General features: G+C 39.5%; 1 protein-coding gene across 1 annotated transcript in view; it reads left to right on the forward strand.

Moving 5' to 3' along the window:
* The first annotated feature begins 10,504 nt into the window (after positions 1-10,504).
* larp6a (La ribonucleoprotein 6, translational regulator a) overlaps positions 10,505-21,706 on the forward strand; it is a 38,605-nt gene continuing 27,403 nt past the window's right edge. The window contains exon 1 of the mRNA XM_028823187.2: positions 10,505-11,316. Coding sequence (XP_028679020.1) covers positions 10,613-11,316 — 704 coding nt within the window. The 5' untranslated portion in view covers positions 10,505-10,612. The remainder of the gene's footprint in view (positions 11,317-21,706) is intronic.

Here is a 21,706-nt window from a genome sequence, read left to right on the forward strand (position 1 = left end):
GTATTCTTTAATAATATTATTTTATTATTGAATGTAAATCTTTCGTAGAAAACACCACTCTAAACAGGTAAAGGTGGTGCTACCTGTTCTCTTATGTGACATTTTATTTTAAAATGGAATTACCCAAGATATATAATCACAGTTTCATCAAAAGCCAAAAAAATGTAGAAAAGCAGAAGTAATCATTGAAATAATAAAGTCACTGATCATATATTTCAGTTCTGTACTCCAGCTGAATGTCTGTCTGTGTCTGGATGCATTGGAAGTCATTTAAAACCGTCATTATTATACTGAAATATAATCAAAAGATTCAATTCTAATCTTGCAAAGCTAAGTGGACAACTTCTTAGAACACCAAAAGTGCTAAGAGTCATAGATTTGCTGCTGTCAATCCTAAACCACTCAGACCACAAATGAATTATATACGAGATTCGAGAAGAGTGGGCAGACTTGGTGGCTACCACAATATGCAGTAGGTTTATGATTGCCAGATGATCCATCCATCCATTTTCCAACCCGCTGAATCCGAACACAGGGTCACGAGGGTCTGCTGGAGCCAATCCTTGCCAACACAGGGCACAAGGCAGGAAGAAATCCCGGGCAGGGTGCCAACCCACCACAGTGCCAGATGATGCTTTCCTCAATCATTTGGGGTGGGAAAAATGTGGGTAGGTATGGGAGATGGTTCCCATAAAAAGGTAATTCACTGAAAAGAAATCCTCTTTATTTTTTGGAAAATCTCCCCCCCCCCCCCATTTTGTCCTTCCATGTTTCTGATTTCTCCTCAGAAATGATGAGATTTCCACTGACCTGGCAACCCTGGTAGCTTTCTAGTGAAAGACAAGGTTTGAAAAGGGACTGATCTACATACAGTTGTGCTTGAAAGTTTGTGAACCCTTTAGAATTTTCTATGTTTCTGCATAAATATGACCTAAAACATCATCATATTTTCACTCAAGTCCTAAAAGTATATAAAGAGAAACCAGTTAAATAAATGAGACAAAAATATTATACTTGGTCATTTATTTATCAAGGAAAATGGCAAAAGTATGTGAACCTTTGCCTTCAGTATCTGGTGTGACCCCCCTTTGCAGCAATAACTACAACTAAACGTTTCTGGTAACTGTTGATCAGTCCTGCACACCGGCTTGAAGGAATTTTAGCCCATTCCTCTGTACAGAACAGCTTCAACTCTAGGATGTTGGTGGGTTTCCTCACATTAACTGCTCGCTTCAGATCCTTCCACAACGTTTCGATTGGGTTAAGGTCAGGACTTTGACTTTGCCATTCCAAAACATTAACTTTATTCTTCTTTAACCATTCTTTGGTAGAACGACTTATGTGCTTAGGGTCGTTGTCTTGCTGCATGACCCACCTTCTCTTGAGATTCAGTTCATGGACAGATGTCCTGACATTTTCCTTTAGAATTCTCCGATATAATTCAGAATTCATTGTTCCATCAATGAAGGCAAGCCATCCTGGCCCAGATGCAGCCAAACAGGCCCAAACCATGATACTACCACCACCATGTCTCACAGATGGGATAAGGTTTTTATGCTGGAATGCAGTGTTTTCCTTTCTCCAAACAGAACACTTTTCATTTAAACCAAAAAGTTCTATTTTGGTTTCATCCATCCACAAAACATTCTTCCAATAGCCTTCTGGTTTGTCCACGTGATCTTTAGCAAATTACAGATGAGCAGCAATTTTTTTTTGGAGAGCAGTGGCTTTCTCCTTGCAACCCTGCCATGCACAACATTGTTGTTCAGTGTTTTCCTGATGGTGGACTCATGAACATGAACATTAGCCAATGTGAGAGAGGCCTTCAGTTGCTTAGAAGTTACCCTGGGGTCCTTTGTGACCTCGCCAACTATTACACTGCTTGCTCTTGGAGTGATCTTTGTTGGTCGAACACTCCTGGGGAGGGTAACAATGGTCTTGAATTTCCTCCATTTGTACACAATCTGTCTGACTGTGGATTGGTGGAGTCCAAACTCTTTAGCGATGGTTTTGTAACCTTTTCCAGCCTGATGAGCATCAACAACTCTTTTTCTGAGGTCCTCAGAAATCTCCTTTGTTCGTGCCATGATACACTTCCACAAATGTGTTGTGAAGAGCAGACTTTGATAGATCCCTGTTCTTTAAATAACACAGGGTGCCCACTCACACCTGATTGTCATCCCATTGATTGAAAACACCGGACTCGAATTTCACCTTCAAACTAACTGCTAATCCTAGAGGTTCACATACTTTTGCCACTCACAAATATGTAATATTCGATCATTTTCCTCAATAAATAAATGACCAAGTATAACATTTTTGTCTCATTTGTGTAACTGGTTTCTCTTTATCTACTTTTAGGACTTGAGTGAAAATCTGATGATGTTTTAGATCATATTTATGCAGAAATATAGAAAATTCTAAAGGGTTCACAAACTTTCAAGCGCAACTGTATAACAAAATATTGTTATAGGATAGCTAGTTTGACCCCGGGATGGGAATAATACTTTTATACAGTAAACAGGATTTTCACTGGGTCAAATAAGTTGGTCTTGTCTTACTAGTCTTTCATCAGATCTGGATAAGATTGTGTGCCTCTGTTACATCAGCATGATATGCATATTCCTTAATATCAGACTGACTTTTTGCAAGGAATCACTTGGCATTGATTTTTTTGATCATTTTCATGAAGGATGGTATGCATTCTAGGCCGTAGTATTTTACTTGTATTGTTCTCTGGTCTCTTTTTTCTCTTATTGCATCTTTTTCTCTCCAGGACATTAGCCCACTATGTTAATGTACATGACATCATAGAGGCAAACCATGATAAGGGGTGGCCTATTTTACTGCTAGATCTGTCCTTTGGCTCAGCACCTTTTCTTCTACCCAGCACTGGTTTGACAGTGAATGGCACTGATATTCAGAAGTTAATTAAATATATATTATATAATGTAAATCAATAAAGATAAATCTATACAATAAGAAAAACTGTTAACAGAATATGTCAGGAGCATTAATCAAACTGCTTTGGCCTTCTGTAGCTCAATAGGACTCCTGGGAAAACCATCTAAGTTTCAACACATAAAATAATGCCCCAGGTAACTTGCTTTTCCTGTGAAATATAGCCATTTGCTGGATAAAACAAGTTCAGAAAATGGACAGATGGCTATTACCACATTGTAGACTGCCATGGTAAGACGTATGCAAGACAAACATTTTTGCTTCTTTTAAATGCACTTTATCAAGAAGGACATTGGAGCCTGATTAGCGAAGAAACTAATGTCCACACTGAAGTCAACCCAAGAAATCTCCCTTACATGGTGTTTGATCTTTGTTCCAGTCTCACAGTGAATTGGACTGGCACAGGTCTGGAGGAAACAAATCTTTACATGGAGTATTTAGCAAATGCTGTCTGGGATATGACAAATAGCTAATTATACTGTTTTGGAGCTGCCAACACAATATTAAAAAAACAACAACCTTCATTCACTTATATTGGAAGCTTTTGATTTAGCTCAAATGAATTGTGATGTACTATAAAGGACATTATTAAGTAATGTAGATTCTGTGAAAGAAAAAAAGCGTGTATTTTAAGAAACTGTTTTGAGGGGAATTGGATACAACACACCTCAGTTTATTTAAATTAGAGTCCCAATAAGAGCAAGGAGGTGTTTCATTTTTGTGTATATTCTCATTTCAAATAGAACTCGTTTTTTTTGATGGGTAACCATAATTAAACAGAATACACTTAAAATTTAAGGACCCTAATAAAGAATTGCTTATTGATCTACTACTGTGAATTCTTCACATATTGATTGAAGAATATAATCAAGAGGTACTATGGACACTAATCATTAAATTACCAATCACAAACAAGGACTTAACCAGCTAGGGTTACTTGCCATTTACTCAAAAAACAACTCGAGCGTTGTGGTACACAGTAATTAATTTTTTTTCTTTTCCAACACCCTCAGGTTACATTTTGAATGCCATCCTTTAAGAAGTAACACAATACGAGAAAAACTGTAATTCAATCATGGAAGTCACATAAGGTGAGTCAAATTTACGTCATCCCATTCCCAGGGTGCCTATAAAATTGATATTATCCAGACTCTTATAAAAATGAGGAGACGCTGGCTGGATGATGCATTATACTTTGTGTATCACTCACTAGAACACTGTAGAGAAAATAGCATGCAGTCCTCTAAAAGGCAGGTATTACTAAAACCATTAACAGATAGTCCATGACTCAGATTGCTGAAGGAATATACATTCATTTGCAGTTTGATTCAGTATTGTGTAATTTTTGAAAAAAAAAAATGCCATGACTACATACATTTTGGTTTGCTATTAAGAAGCTGTTAGGTTACTAAGTAGGTCAGATCTGGTTGCGTGCGAGTGAATGATGTTGTTTGTAGGTGTGATTTGGGCTTTATAGATATTGAACACACAGTTCACTCCAACTATGCATTCATTTTCTCCTGGGAATAAACTCTTGAAGCCCTGGGTCTATGACCTTAATAATTATTTTCATTAAATGTGACTATGCAAATATACAGTGCGTCCGGAAAGTATTCACAGCGCATCACTTTTTCCACATTTTGTTATGTTACAGCCTTATTCCAAAACAGATTAAATTCATTTTTTTCCTCAGAATTCTACACACAACACCCCATAATGACAACGTGAAAAAAGTTTACTTGAGGTTTTTGCAAATTTATTAAAAATAAAAAAAGTGAGAAATCCCATGTACATAAGTATTCACAGCCTTTGCTCAATACTTGGTCGATGCACCTTTGGCAGCAATTACAGCCTCAAGTCTTTTTGAATATGATGCCACATGCTTGGCACACCTATCCTTGGCCAGTTTTGCCCATTCCTCTTTGCAGCACCTCTCAAGCACCATCAGGTTGGATGGGAAGCATCGGAGCACAGCCATTTTAAGATCTCTCCAGAGATGTTCAATCAGATTCAAGTCTGGGCTCTGGCTGGGCCACTCAAGGACATTCACAGAGTTGTCCTGAAGCCACTCCTTTGATATCTTGGCTGTGTGCTTAGGGTCATTGCCCTGCTGAAAGATGAACCGTCGCCCCAGTCTGAGGTCAAGAGCACTCTGGAGCAGGTTTTCATCCAGGATGTCTCTGTACATTGCTGCAGTCATCTTTCCCTTTATCCTGACTAGTCTCCCAGTCCCTGCCGCTGAAAAACATCCCTACAGCATGCTGCCGCCACCACCCTGCTTCACTGTAGGGTTGGTATTGGCCTGGTGATGAGCGGTGCCTGGTTTCCTCCAAACGTGACGCCTGGCATTCACACCAAAGAGTTCAATCTTTGTCTCATCAGACCAGAGAATTTTCTTTCTCATGGTCTGAGAGTCCTTCAGGTGCCTTTTGGCAAACTCCAGGCGGGCTGCCATGTGCCTTTTACTAAGGAGTGGCTTCCGTCTGGCCACTCTACCATACAGGCCTGATTGGTGGATTGCTGCAGAGATAGTTGTCCTTCTGGAAGGTTCTCCTCTCTCCACAGAGGACCTCTGGAGCTCTGACTGAGTGACCATCGGGTTCTTAGTCACCTCCCTGACTAAGGCCCTTCTCCCCCGATCGCTCAGTTTAGAGGGCCGGCCAGCTCTAGGAAGTGTCCTGGTGGTTTCGAACTTCTTCCACTTACGGATGATGGAGGCCACTGTGCTCATTGGGACCTTCAAAGCAGCAGAAATTTTTCTGTAACCTTCCCCAGATTTGTGCCTCGAGACAATCCTGTCTTGGAGGTCTACAGACAGTTCCTTTGACTTCATGCTTGGTTTGTGCTCTGACATGAACTGTCAACTGTGGGCCTTATATAGACAGGTGTGTGCCTTTCCAAACCATGTTCAATCAACTGAATTCACCACAGGTGGAGTCCAGTTAAGCTGCAGAAACATCTCAAGGATGATCAGGGGAAACAGGATGCACCCGAGCTCAATGGCAAAGGCTGTGAATACTTATGTACGTGTGATTTCTCAATTTTATTTTGAATAAATTTGCAAAAATCTCAAACTTTTTTTCATGTTGTCATTATGGGGTGTTGTGTATAGAATTCTGAGGAAAAAAATGAATTTAATCAATTTTAGAATAAGGCTGTAACATAACAAAATGTGGAAAAAGTGATGCGCTGTAAATACTTTCCGGATGCACTATATATATATATATATATATATATATATATATATATATATATATATATATATATATCAGAAATGTTAACTGCTGTATCATTCATTTTTGCGTCCATCTTAATGTTATTAATTCATTTTCCAAATCAATTTATTCCAATACAGGGTAGTAAGGTAACGAGCTAGCATCGCCAACATTAGGCACAAAGCAGGCACTAACCCTAACCCTGCAGGATCGTAAATTTATAAAGTGTGAATTTATTTGTAAATGTGTCAGATTATACTAGATGTACTTAAAATTGTGTATTTACAGTATTTAATATTAACAATACAAAAAAAAAACCCTTTGCAATCTGATGAAGTATAATAACTGAATTTAACAATTTCACTAACAGGTTTGGGACAGTGGTTAGCTTTTAATCAATGCTCAGTGACACATGGTGCAAACCCCAGCCTAGTTATTATTTCTGTACAGTGTCAGTGTTCTTTTGGTATCTATGGTGGCTTTTTTGTTATTCCTGTTTCCCAGAGACATTTAAGTGTGGCATGAGTGTACCCTGTGCATCCCATCCAGAGCAGGTTTCGGCCTTTCTCCCAGTGGTGCCAGAAAGGACTTCTTTTCCTCATGAAAAAAAATAAGTAAATGGATGGCTTTTCATGTATCCATTAATGGTATCTGTTTGTTTAACAAACCTGTAATCTGAAAACTTTAACATTCAGAAATATATTTTTATATAAATAAAAAATAGCAACACAGAACTTGCATAGAATTTGCTTTCTTAAGTTTTTAAAATTAAAATGGAAAGCAAATGCTATCTCTGATATAACAGATAACTAATTAAACCTTTGTCCTGAAGGATAAAAATCTTCATTTTGAAACTACAGACAATATTAAAAACAAAAAAAAAGATTCCATCTACCTGTATTGCAAGTTTTTAATTTTGTTCAAACAAAACAACTATAAAGGACAATTTATAAAGGTAATTTTCCTAACTACACTTGTACAAAATATTCTTCTTTCTTGTGCATTTGTACATTCTCCCTTTCTTGTTTACCTGACTACATCTGTATATTCTTTTTTTCAATTTTAGTTTAAAATGATTGCACAATGTACAGTTTAATAGTAAAAGAACTGGAGACTGCAAGAAATTATACAGATAAGTACAAGAATCAAAGCTTTTAGGCAGAGCCATCCATCACCAGTATAGCCAGACAGTCATACATATATGTGTAATGTCATGAGGTCCAGAATCCCACATGGATTTTTGACATAAATAAAGGCCCATGACATATATAACAGCCCGTTTCTGATGCTGCAACATTTCCTAATTAATTTCCATCTTTCAGTTGACAAAACCACACTCATTGCTGCCATCACTGGAGTTATACTTGAGAATAACATTACTAAGACATTACCCTTTCTGCTGAAAATGTTTTTCCCCTATATACAGACCTTCCTCATTGTCCGGATGTTACTTTAAGATATCTGGACATGTATTTTTAAACATCTTAAAATGTATTTTAGATATCTTCATATTGATTCACATTTCAGTTATCTAAAATACATTTTAGATACCTCAAATTCATTTCATGATATCTTCAAATACGGTATTTCTCTGAACCATTTCAGATCTGTGTATTTCATCCATCCATCCATCCATTTTCCAACCCGCTGAATCCGAACACAGGGTCACGGGGTCTGCTGGAGCCAATCCCAGCCAACACAGGGCACAAGGCAGGAACCAATCCCGGGCAGGGTGCCAACCCACCGCAGGACACACACAAACACACCCACACACCAAGCACACACTAGGGCCAATTTAGAATCGCCAATCCACCTCACCTGCATGTCTTTGGACTGTGGGAGGAAACCGGAGCGCCCGGAGGAAACCCACGCAGACACGGGGAGAACATGCAAACTCCACGCAGGGAGGACCTTTGAAGTGAACCCAGGTCTCCCAACTGCGAGGCAGCAGCGCTACCCACTGCGCCACCGTGCTGCCCTCTGTGTATTTCAAGATATCTCAAATATATTTGATATCTTTAAAAAAATATGATCGTCTGAAAATATCTGAACAGCATATTTACAATACAATTTAAGATATCTCAAATACATTTCCAGATGTCATAAAATAGGTTTGTGTCCATTTTCAGAAACTTGAAATAAATTTCAAGGTATTTCAGAAATAACTTCCTGCTCAATTTGAGATATCTCAAATACTTTTCAATATATCTTAAGAGACAGGAAGTCCCATTGAAAAAATAGGAAATTTTACAGGAAGTGATTTAAAGATATCTCAAAATGAATTTCAGAAATCTTAAAATCAATTGAAGGTTGATTTGAGATATGTGAAGATATTTTTCAGATTCCTTGAAAATGGACACAGTTTTTCAGATATTTCTGAAAATGTATTTGAGATATCCTGAACTGAATTTTGAAAATCTCATAATGTATTGAAAATATATTAAAATATAATGGAACATATTTTGAAATATCTGGAAATGAGTTTCAGATATCTTAAAAAGTGAACTTATTTAATATTAATTTTATTTCAAGAAAATAACATTGCATACAATCAAGTCAAACTTAGACTGTTAAAAAAATGTAGGCAGGAACAAAAAAAAGGCTGAAACCTAAAAAAAATAGAATTCAAGGATCAGAGCTCATGAACCGAATTTTAGGAAATCTGAAATTGTTTTGAGATCTCTCTAAATGTTAATTCGGCTTGCCATAAGACTGTATGAGTATGCTGTAGTTTGGTTGTTTTTTCTACACTGTGTGTGTCCCTAAGCAAGTCACCAAACTTGCCTTTGTTTCAGTTGTATAGATATGAAGACAACTGTTCCTTATTGCACCAGTAAGATGTTTTGAGGTTGTGTTCACTATAGAAAACCCTGTAAATGTAGGCTATGGATTTGAAAAATTCCATACCCTATGTTCAGCACCTCAACTGTGGATAATTTCAGTTCTTCAGTTCTTCTGGGGTATGCATTAAAGGACTATAACTGAAAACACAAAACCTATCAGCTGCATTAAGAATAATAAACACTGTGTTTGGGGCTAAAAAAAGGCAATGAAGGGATCCCAGTGGCAGAAAATCAAATGTCCAGTAACATTAGTGCACCTGTAGATATGCTCTGTGGTGGCTGCACTACTACATTGGGCTAATGTTAAATCACCTTCAACCTGCTCATTTCGAGTGTCTATCTCCTATCTGTTTGCAAATATCCTTGTCTTTTGATACTCCAATATAAACTTAAAACCCTGCTTAATTTTTTAACAGATTAGTATTGCTAATCTGCAGAATTCAATTTCTGGTACTTATATTATCCGTACTATACATGCACACTCCATTTGCCCATCGTGTTTATAAATTGCACTAGTTTGCAACTTTGTATATACGGAATGTGTTCTGTTACAAGTAGCTACAAAGTTCAATTCCTGTACATTAAATACACACAAATACAGTAAAAGTGACTCTGATTCTGAGCCTTGAACTCAACAGCTATTCTTTTGATGTTTTAATAATAATAATAATTCTTTGGATTTATATAGCGCTTTTCTCACTACTCAAAGCACTCAGCAATTGCAGGTTAAGGGCCTTGCTCAAGGGCCCAACAGAGCAGAGTCCCTGTTGGCATTTACGGGATTCGAACTGGCAACCTTCTGATTGCCAGTGCAGATCCCTAGCCTCAGAGCCACCACTCCACCTTTACATATATTCCAACTGCCTGCATTTATTTCATTGTTTTATTCCATTTTCTGACTTCTTGTAAATTTCAACAAGAATTTTACTTTCTTACTAGAGTCAGAGTGGTCCTTAATAATGGTAGATTCTGCATAGGTGAAATCACTTGTCTGTATTTTCCATAAGATTCTTATGCTATTTACTGTAGCCGAGCAAGTTGAGATACATCTTAATGTTCAAAGTATTTTCCCTGTGATTTATCTTTTTTTTTCCTTCACTTACATGCTAGGTAAAGTGCACATGCATGAACACCTCAAACTAATTAGAAGTTACACACAGAATGCGTTTACAAAAGGGGGGAAAAATCTTTTCACAATTACACAATATTGTCTGATACTGCAGTTTGAATCAAGATATTTGAAACTTATAAAAAAGAAATCATTCATTTAAATATCCCCTTGACGATTAAAGTAGCTAATTGAGAACAAAAAGAAAACACGCCATTGCGAACGAGTATTATTTAAAATAAAAGGAAGCGGTAGTGGGTTGCACTCCACTATGGCATTAAGAAATGCTTAATTCGATGCCACACTTAAAGCCTATTATGTAATTTCAAGCGCTAATCAAAATTAACCTGTTTAATTGGGGCACTTTGCAAGACGCATTGTGCGACCTCTTTCATGAATTGCGGCTTTACTAAAATATGCAGCTTCGCCAAGCGCTTCATATATTACTCAGCTATTAGGACCCTCGGAGACACAAAGCCTCCGAGATGTACGCTCTCGTCAACGCCTTCCTGCGATGTCTTGCTCTGCTTCTACCTCCCCCTTGGCTGCAACTCGGAATTTGGTGGTGGGTTGGGGATGAGCACGGAAAGATGACATGGCCCAATCCCAGCGCTCGTGTGCGAGGACGAAAGCGGCTTACAGATCAGGAAGTAAAGAGAGGAGCGCCCCGCAGCTTCTCGTCCCCTGTTGCTCACGGTTACATCTGCCCAGTAGCAAGCCCGCCGGCCCCGGGAGCTCTCCTGGGCAGAGTTTGGCAGCTCTGGCAGACCTGGATCTGCTATCTCGGGACTCCCTCGGTCCTTCGCAGACACGTGTGTGATAATCAACCCTCTCTGCCGAACTTCTCTCCTCTTCCCTACGATTGTGCCAGTGCGGAGGGAACCAGTGTTTGGTCTGAAACGGCACTAGCAGCAAACGAGGAAGCGACGGATCAAACCTTCGGTGAGAGCACAATGTGCGCTGCGGTGGAGACTCAAAGCCAATCTGCTAACCCAATGGAAAGCATGCGGCTCAGCAATACCGAAGAGGACGGGGAGCAACACCACGAGATGGGGACCCAGGTGAAGATCACGGTGGCCATTCAGGCCGCCGAAGACGAAGAGCCCGACGGAGACGCGATCCTGCAGTTTATTGACACGCGAGGAGGGAGCTGCAGCGAAGATGACGCAGGCAGACACGATAAGTCAAGGTAAATCGGGGAAGCTATGGTGTTAGTGGGCGTAACGCGAAATTCTAACGTGCATGATAACTTTATAGATTTATAGTATGAACCTTTCCAGTCACGACCATTGAGGTCTGCTGCGTCCAAGTTGCCCGACCAGAACAGTCCTATGTATTTATTTTTGAATATGCGAAACGTGATGGTGACCGTTTGTTGCTTGGGTCAGACGCTGTTTAGAAAGCGGAGATAATGTCCTTCGAGATTGCGGCACGCTGGTTGGACTGTCTTCACCAATTTCGAAAATTTTCTGACCGATTCAGTTTTCTTTGATTTCATATGGGCGAGGGAAGATAGCAAACCGGTCCTTCCACAACACACAAATGTTACTTGGAACGTGTACCGGTACGATACTAGAAGCTTTGTTGTTGCAAATGTTCCGCTTGTGCTATGGTAGTAAAATTCAAAAGTGGAAACAGTTAAAAAGTATATTTGGCGTCCGCCTCGCGTACCCTTTCGATGATTTACACGCAGTTCGTGATCGTGCAGACGAGCACATTTACAAAAAGACAGATACGTCACGCCTGCACGTCTCGCTTCAAGATCAGGTAATCTTATTCTAGACACGATTAGAGTGACTTTCCCGTGTCACGGATTGCATCAAAATGAGCCGCTGACGCAGGTCGGACCTGCAGGAATCCCTGAAAGGACAGCAGTACGGCGGAGAAGGGCGACTTATGGCGTGAAAACGTGCAGGTCCATCTCGGTCCTACTTTTAACTTGTGCACATCAGATCTGTGATTTTTACGATTTCTGTAAATATCCCATTTTCCTTTCATACATAAAAGGTACTGACAGCTCAATTGGTTTTTACTTAGAGGGTAACAAATACCAAGATTTCTGGTCTAGACATGCAGCATGAACAGCATTGATACATATTTGGAGCACACAATGTGGGTCTATGCGGAACAAGCGTTCTACACTACAGCCAGCACCGAGTGCGAGCCCCCTAAAGGGTCCAGCCGCAAATAGACACTCCTGGCATTCATTCGAACGCTGAAACAGTTTAGAGTCGCACGGTAACCATCCAGGATGTCATTGGGAGGTGATATGGGTTTCAAGGGCCATGTCGGTTTTGAGACCCTCCGTGTGTAGTGTGTTTTTTTTTGTTTTTTTTTTTTTAATACACCTGCAGCCTTTATTTTTTTTTATTTGCTACTGTGACATCCAGTTTTTTTTATCACCAATTGGTTAAATCTTAAATTTGATCTAATTTGTTCATTGTAAATGAATACTCAGGGATTAATTTAGAAAGGAGGGGGCCCTGGGCTGGAACCAATGTTAAATCTTAGACTTGATAACTGTCAGTTATCAAGTAAGCCAGTGCCTTTTCCCCATGCAGCAGTAGGTGCAAGATAGGAAACAGCTCTGAAAATGAGGGGCACCACATGCCATCTCAGATACTGAAAACAGAGAGTCTGATCCATATCAAGTGTCAATTTTGAGAGAGAGTAGGATAGAGGGAAGAGAAAATATTTTAAAACCTTATTCTGGCACCTAGTCATTTTCACAATATCTGGTATTTGGAGCTGTTAATGTAAGTCTGGAAAAAAAAACGATGCAAACAAAAATAAAAACGTCAGCGGGTTTACTTTTTACCAGCTTGCTGATTCTGTGCACTTTTGTCAAGCTACAACCTTTACCTAATATTCAGTGGAGGTATGGCTGAGTAATTATTACGAGGTACACTTTGTCACTTCCAAACCATGTGATTTATCAACAACTTTCTGGTCAGGCATGTAAAGAGCTGAGAAAACCTTATTTTCAAAAATGTTCTCACTGCTTTGCAAAGTAACAGGTAAGTTATTGTGAACAAAATGCAAACACCTGAGTTATATGATGAAACACTCATGATCTGCTGTCCATAAGGGGTGTTTAAGTAAAGGTTTAGTTCATAAGTACATTTCAAAATTGGTACTATAAATTATTATACACATTAAGTGCACCAAAAGCCAACAGTTCATCATACCGGACATCAGACCACGTCAGCACCCTGTATTTTGGGTATTATGGCGTCATAATTTACCATTCATACAAAATCTTCCTATATTTTACTATCACTAGAACTAGAATCTATACTGCTGTCAACTACCTTTTTGTGCAATGACTGACAGTGTTCATACAAGGCAAACTGCTTTTTTTCTCAACACATTTTCCATTCCTACCACACGTTTTCAGCTCTCCTACTGCTGCAGATGCTGTCTAGCAGCCATCCTCTGTCAGTCTGTAGTTCTCAGTTTAGACGTCTCCATTGATTATGTTGTGCATCTGACTAGCAGTGGATAAGTTATCTTGGGGATAATGGCAAAGGGGTTAAAGAGGTTAGGATCAGTCAGTGTAGCAGTAAGAATTTATTTATTTGTAAAGTAATGAATGAATCTTTTTTCTTTTAATACGTCTTGATTAATGTTGGGTCCCCTGTAGCAGACTGGGCCCTGGGCTGTAGCCCAGATTAGCTTGTGTGGGAGTCCGGCTGTACGTAAAGTAAAAATTAAGTTTAAAAACTGAAGTCCTTAAAGCCTTAAGCAGACATTTTTGGAATGATTTCTTCACAAGGAAACTTTAAATCTGTGTGTATAATAAGTATATTCAATGAATTACCAAGTAGTCTAGCTTATTGGTGGACCATGAACATTCGGTGAATAGTGAATGGCCCATTTAACACTGGATACTTTAGTGCATATAGCAATGTATTTTTAACAGGAATCACACATACACTGTCGTACTTCATCCTTCTTTTTTCAAACTGCAAATCCAGGGCCTTATAAAGCCAGTGCCTTTTCCCCATGCAGCAGTAGGTGCAAGATAGGAAACAGCTCTGAAAATGAGGAGCACCACTCCAAAATAGAGAAGCAGCTACTAAAATAAGTTTGTTTTTGCTCCCTGAATGAGTTTTAACTTTAACAAGTATGTTCAGGAAAACAAATATGCTCACATGATACAAATACTTCACATTCTGCTTTGGAAGGTGAAAAAAATTGTCATGTTTTTAGACTGATACAATAAAACAGCACTTTATCATTTATACAACTGCTTGTTCATCGTAGATTTACTGTTTCGTACAAACTGCAAAAAGACTTTAAAACTGAGGGTACTAAAATTTAATGTAGTGACCTTAAGATACATATTTAAAGAAAGAGACTAAAACTGACTTGTAGAGTACTATAAAGCAGAATGATTTATGTGGAACTGATTCTTTATAATGTATACTTTTCACTGTTTGTTAATCCGTAATGCACATTACTGGCCAAATTCCCCTTCTGGGGAGGACAGTTCTCCTTGAACGTAGCCACCAGTTACCCTAACCTGCATGTGTTTGGGACATGACCGGAAAATTGGAATAGTGGGAGGAAAAACTCGTGGGGAGAACATGTAAGATGTTTACAGAGAATCGCATGCCTGGAACTTCGAAGTAACAATATTAATGACCATGGCATCCCTGTTTTCAGTATTTAGTAAATGTCATTCGTACCATGTATCTGCTCCAAACAACATAGCTTTCTTTTTAAAATGTGTAATTCAGTCCAAATAATTTAGATTAATATTACAATCTTGTGATGTTAATACTAAGGTAAGCCTGTAACAGAATTAGGCAGCAGGTAGCATTTGATTCACTGCATGATGTTTTACGCTGTGTTGTTCAAATGTATAACAAAAACATTTTTAGAAATGAAGTGCATTTAATTATTTGGTGTTCCTGTATGCTTTCAGTGTGTATGATGAACTTGATCTGAAAATTCTTTGCTTGAACTGTAACATTTGCTGAGGTACAAAATTGTTGCTGCCATCTAGTGGGGAAAAATAAGGCAGCTGCCAAAACATTTGTGCTTGCAAGAAAGACCGTGTGAATGTTGTATTTCATTATATTAACTGGATAAAGCAAATAAAAAAAGGCTTTGTTTTTCATTTGGGGCGGTTATTCTGCCGGCCATGCCTGTGGGATCTGAGCAGCAGGTGGAATTTTTTAGCAATCTATGTTTCAAGTTTTATCCATCTATCCATCCTCTTCCGCTTATCCGAGGTCGGGTCGCGGGGGCAGCAGCTTGAGCAGAGATGCCCAGACTTCCCTCTCCCCGGCCACTTCTTCTAGCTCTTCCGGGAGAATCCCAAGGTGTTCCCAGGCCAGCCGGGAGACACAGTCCCTCCAGCATGTCCTGGGTCTTCCCCTGGGCCTCCTCCCGGTTGGACGTGCCCGGAACACCTCACCAGGGAGGCGTCCAGGAGGCATCCTGATCAGATGCCCGAGCCACCTCATCTGACTCCTCTCAATGCAGAGGAGCAGCGGCTCTACTCTGAGCCCCTCCCGGATGACTGAGCTTCTCACCCTATCTTTAAGGGAGAGCCCAGACACCCTGCGGAGGAAACTCATTTAAGCCGCTTGTATTCGCGATCTCGTTCTTTCGGTCACTACCCATAGCTCATGACCATAGGTGAGGGTAGGAACATAGATCGACTGGTAAATTGAGAGCTTTGCCTTATGGCTCAGCTCCTTTTTCACCACGACAGACCGATGCAGAGCCCGCATCACTGCGGACGCCATACCGATCCGCCTGTCGATCTCACGCTCCATTCTTCCCTCACTCGTGAACAAGACCCCAAGATACTTGAACTCCTCCACTTGAGGCAGGATCTTGCTTATAATAAACATAATTTTTTTATTGGCTGTGTAAATGTTCCAGTTGGGTTTCTATATCTGTATTTCAGTTACTTTTCAAAAGTTTAGTTTGAGTTCATCTTGTTCCTTTTGCATAGTATGATTATTTTGTTGAACTTAATTTAGTACAGTATGTGTCCTGATGTTTTTCCTTTTTTTCTCTTGCAGTTCTCAAATCGAAGTAAATTTGGTACCAAAGGCTATAAGCCTTAAGCCTGAATATGAGAACTGTTAATTACAGAAAAGAAATCCAACAACAAATATTTGTGCACAATATACATTAGAGCAGTTTAAATATTGTACATTTGCTATTTTTTCTTTATTTATTCCCCTCTCCAGTAGTTGTTTTTATAATATACTATAATTGTTTTATCCATATAGAGCAGCCCCGGATGGTTCATGCTGTTAATAGTGTGCATTTAGAAAGTATTCAGACCCATCTTTTTGTCACATTTTATGTTGCAGCCTTCTGCTAAAATAATTTTTTTCCCCCCACATCAAGCAATGCTCAGTACCCCTAAATGACAAAGTGAACACAAGATTTTAGCAATTTGTGCAGATCTATTACACAAAAAAAAATCTGACATATCCGATTGATACAAGTACTGAGACTCTTTTCCCAGTACATACTGTAGCTGAAGTGTCTATAGCTTGGAGTCTTCTTTGGTATGACACAACCAGCTCCACACAACTGGGGCCTCCTTTATAAATCTTTGCATGGATTCAAGCATGAACATGTGCACACACCAGGGGAAAATGCTCATAGATAGATACTTTATTAATCCCAAGGGGAAATTCACATACTCCAGCAGCAGCATACTGATAAAAACAATATTAAAGAGTAATAAAAATGCAGGTATAACGGACAATAACTTTTTGTATAAGGTTAACGTTTACCCCCCTGGGTGGAACTGAAGAGTCACAGTGTGGGCGAGGAACGATCTCCTCAGTCTGTCAGTGGAGCAGGACATTGACAGCAGTCTGTCGCTGAAGCTGCTTCTCTGTCTGGAGATGATCCTGTTCAGTGGATGCAGTGGATTCTCCATAATTGACAGGAGCCTGCTCAGCGCCCGTCTCTCTGTCACGGATGTCAAACTGTCCAGCTCCGTGCCTACAATAGAGCCTGCCTTCCTCACCAGTTTGTCCAGGTGTGAGGTGTCCCTCTTCTTTATGCTGCCTCCCTAGCACACCACCGCGTAGAAGAGGGCGCTCGCCACAACTGTCTGGTAGAACATCTGCAGAATCTTATTGCAGATGTTGTAGGATGCCAGCCTTCTAAGGAAGTATAGTTGGCTGGCTTTTCTTACACAGAGCATCAGTATTGGCAGTCCAGTCCAATTTATCATCCAGCTGCACTACCAGGTATTTATAGGTCTGTACCATCTGCACACGGTCACCTCTGATGATCATGGGGTCCAGGAGGGGCCTGGGCCTCCTAAAATCCACCACCAGCTCCTTGGTTTTGCTGGTGTTCAGTTGTAGGTGGTTTGAGTCGCACCATTTAAAAAAGTCCTTGATTTGGTTCCTATACTCCTCCTCCTGCTCACTCCTGATGCAGCCCACAATAGCAGTGTCGTCAGCGAACGTTTGCACGTGGCAGGACTCCGATGTATATAGGCTGAACAGGACCGGAGAAAGTACAGTCCCCTGCGGCGCTCCTGTGCTGCTGACCACAATGTCAGACCTGCAGTTCCTGAGACGCACATACTGAGGTCTGTTTGTAAGATAGTCCACAATCCATGTCACCAGGTATGAATCTACTCCCATCTCTGTCCGCTTGTCCCTAAGGAGCAGAGGTTGGATGGTGTTGATGGCACTAGAGAAGTCCAGAAACATAAAAAAAAAAAAAAAAAATTATTTTATTGTAATCATTCGGTACATATAGATCAATTTGTACAAAAAATAGGATTGAAAACAAATCAAACCCCACCCCTGAGAAGGAGAGCATGGCCAAAGGAGTAAGACCTAAGGCTTGTAAACACGCCTTAATTATTGAGTTTAATAGGGCAGAAAAAGATAAATGGAGAAGGAAAAGAAATGCGGAAATAATTATTTCTTCTTATTCTAAAATATTATTGATTAGATCCGGCCAGGTTTTGAAAAAATTCTGTACAGATCCCCTAACTGAGAATTTGATTTTTTCCAATTTCAAATAATATAAAACATCGGTTTACCACTGACTTATTGGAGGAGAGTTAGGATTCGTCCAATTTAACAAAATCAGTCTGCGTGCCAAAAGTGTAGTGAATACAGTCACATTTAAGCTTGTCCTTTATCCATTTCAAATCCATCTGAAAGAACACCAAACACAGCTATTAATGGGTTAGGAGGGATTGTGACACCAAGGCTGTCTGAAAGGCACTTAAAAATTTTGGTCCAAAATGTTGTTAATTTGGTGCAGGCCCGAAACATGTGACCCTGTGAGGCAGGAGCTTGGAAGAAACATAATTCTTACAGCACCACTGCCTCTGTCCAAGTGGGAGAGGGATCGGTGTAGCATGTAGATGGCATCCTCCGCTCCCACCTTCTCCTAGTATGGAGAAGGGGGGGAAGAAAATCATGTTTATAAAACCAGACATATGCAAATTTCTACTCGACTTCCCCATTATAATTCACAATCGCCTTGTAAATGTGCGTTTGTGAACATGCTTAGATGCTAATCCACCTCATAGCCGCTATTGTCTGGCACATTTAACAAAATTGCTGACATAACAAATAGTATAATAGAAGATATGAAAAACTGCGGTCTACCAAAGCCAGTTTGCCTAAAAATTAATGAATGATCGGGTTCTTAGTTACCTCTTACTGTGGTGCTTCTCACACAATTGCACAGTTTGGTCAGACGGACGGTTCTAGGAAGAGTTATCGTTGTTCCAAATTTCCATTCAAGAATTATGGTGGCCACTGTGCTCTTGCGAACTTTCAGTGCTACGGGAATTTTTTTGTGGCCTTCTGCAGATTTTTGACTTGATGCAATCCTGTCTCTAAGCTCTGTAGGCAGTTCCTTCCAACATCATGGCTTGGTTTTTGTTCTAATACACATTGTCAGCAGTGAGACATATAGGCCTTTTCTAATCCTGTCCAATCAAATGAACGGACTACAGGTAGATCCCAAACAACTCTGCGATGATCAATAGAAATGGATGCACTCGGTCATATTTCAAGCATCATAGCAAATGACTGAATTTTTGTGTCAATGTTCGTTTTTATTTTTAATTTGTAAATATTTTGTAAAATCCTGTGGTGGTGTTTTTTTTTTTTTCCCCCAAAGATATTGAATGTTGCTTGATTTGGGCAGTGGTGGGGTGAATCTTTAAATGATTTGAAAGGCTGCAAAATAACAATGTGAAAAGGTCTGAATATATATTTAATATATAATGAGAGAGAGAATTAGATTAAACAGCAATGTTTTATTTGTCCAGGTTTGCTTTGTATGGCTGTCCATTTAGTTTCCTGTGTAGTCTACTATCAGACTGAGTCTTGCTCTTACTACTCAAAGTTTTATAAGGCTCTTTTATGAAGAAACATTGTCACATTTGGAGCAGAGTTCTGAAAGTAAACTTAAGAGAACTGAGAATAGTTAACTAATCTAAGTTATGTCCTCTGGTTCAACTACAAGAGAACCGAATTCCCCAGGGTTGTTTTGTCTTTATTCTGTGGGAGAATATGTTAAGATCACTGCTGGGGTTACTGGGGTACATGCACAGTGCTGCTTTAGAGTGTGGGCTGCACATGGCTACAAGTCCCTGGAGTCTTTTTAGTATTACAAGAACAGATTGATTTATTTTTTTCCTTCCTGGCAAATGTTCTTCATAATGAGATGATGGATTTGGAAGTAACTGGCTTGTTAGAAAATGTTACTTTGCCAGTATGCTGTCATGTTCAGAAAGCAGTGTATTGTGCTCCTTTCTAGTTGTGTGTGTGTGTGGTGTTTTTTTTTTGTTTTAAATTGTCTTAGAAATGTATGTTAGGATAACTGACAACTGTAAACTAGTCAAGTATGAGTGAATGCGTCTTGTGATTGAATGGTGGTCAGTCTAGGGTTGACTCCTTCCTTGCTCTTGATAAAGGTCAGGTTAGGTCCCATCTCCCTGAATAATGCTGAAATTATGGTAAAGCAGTTTCAGTAATGGATGAAAGTTTTCTGCTCCAGCAGTTATGAAGTGTATTGAATTTAGGTTTCCGGACAGATTGCTTAGAAAGCAGGTGCCATTTTTGCATGTTATTAGATGAAAAGCAACCTATTTTTTGTTTGGGGTGATAACTGCTAAAAAGTGAAAGATCAATTGTAAAATGATGATGAGCTGTGTCAAGACAGTAGCACATTTCATGACTTTTTATCAGAAGGAATGTCAGACCCGATGACTTCAGTGGCTGATCTCATCACCTGAGGATGTCTGATTACATTTCCAGAAATTGTAGGGCATGAAAAATCCGATGCCTCCGTGATGATCTTCCAGCACAGTTTCACATTTCCAAAGTATTGTGAACTTCCCCCTTTATCTGACAGCCAATAACTTGCTTGCTGACAGAGCTGGTTCTGTAGGAATGCTTTCCAGGTGGACAACGTTCAGCCACAATTTTTTGTCTTTTTCTTTTTGCCAACCTGTTTTAGTATTTAAAACACAGGACATCAGACAGATGAGCCCTTCTTCTGTTTACAATGTTAAAAAAAAAAAATGGTAATGCTTCATATCCCTCATAGCTGCATTGAATGTACTGTACTTCTGGTTGAGTGCTCATTGGTTGTCCGCTCTCACAAGCCCACTTTTTTGAGTTAGGACAAGGTCAAAGCAAGTCAGACTGGTTCAACTGAGTCATGGGGTATGTCGACTACATGATTTGTGGTCTCGGGGTATGAGGCAACCTCCCTGACTTGCTAAAACTATGTAAATGAAATATGCAACTGAAAATTGCTTGAAAAGTCAAGCAATATGATAGGGGCTTAAATGGGACTGAAATAGACTCTGTTTAGCCTCCATTATTAATGAATGTTACCTGAATGCTCTAAGCTGGCTCATTGAGTACATGAGTGTGTCCTGTGATGGACTTGCACTTTGTGCAGAGTGGTCCCTGAAATACTGTGAATATAGCCGGGAAAGTCTCCCACTTCTCATGTCCTTGACTTGGATAAATAGATTCGATGAATTGTATATATTTTTAAAATTCTGATTTCTTTTAATTACCCCCTTCACAAATCCACTATTATACAAGCTTAAATGATTTCTTAAACTACTGATAAGGTGGGCATTTTGTGTAATGGAAGTCCGATTTTTGTCATACTGATTCAAGGTAAACACTTTCTTTCCAAAAACACCCTCAGGTTTGCATCAAACTCTCTCTGATTAGCTCCCATGTATCAAATAGTATGATTACTGGTCAGTTAGTAAATAAACTTGCTTAAATCATCATTGACCAACAAATAACGACCTGCTCCTGTGCTTGCTAAGTGTCCAACTCCTCTGCTCACAAAATGCTGTTAACTTCTATACCCAACATCCTTTTTATTGTTATACATCTGATTGGCACCAAACCCACTGCATAAACCGCCATAAGAATACAAAGCCACTCCTGCAGAGTTATACACATGGGAGCTGAAATGTTTTGTGTTCCTTGGTATGGTACAGACTAAACAGTCTGTGGGGTTTTGTTTTTTATTTTATAAACACGCATTTTTTTTGTGTGTGTGTGTATATATGTATGTAT

This window comes from Erpetoichthys calabaricus, chromosome 17 (genome assembly GCF_900747795.2).
Source record: "Erpetoichthys calabaricus chromosome 17, fErpCal1.3, whole genome shotgun sequence".
NCBI classification, from domain to species: domain Eukaryota; kingdom Metazoa; phylum Chordata; class Cladistia; order Polypteriformes; family Polypteridae; genus Erpetoichthys; species Erpetoichthys calabaricus.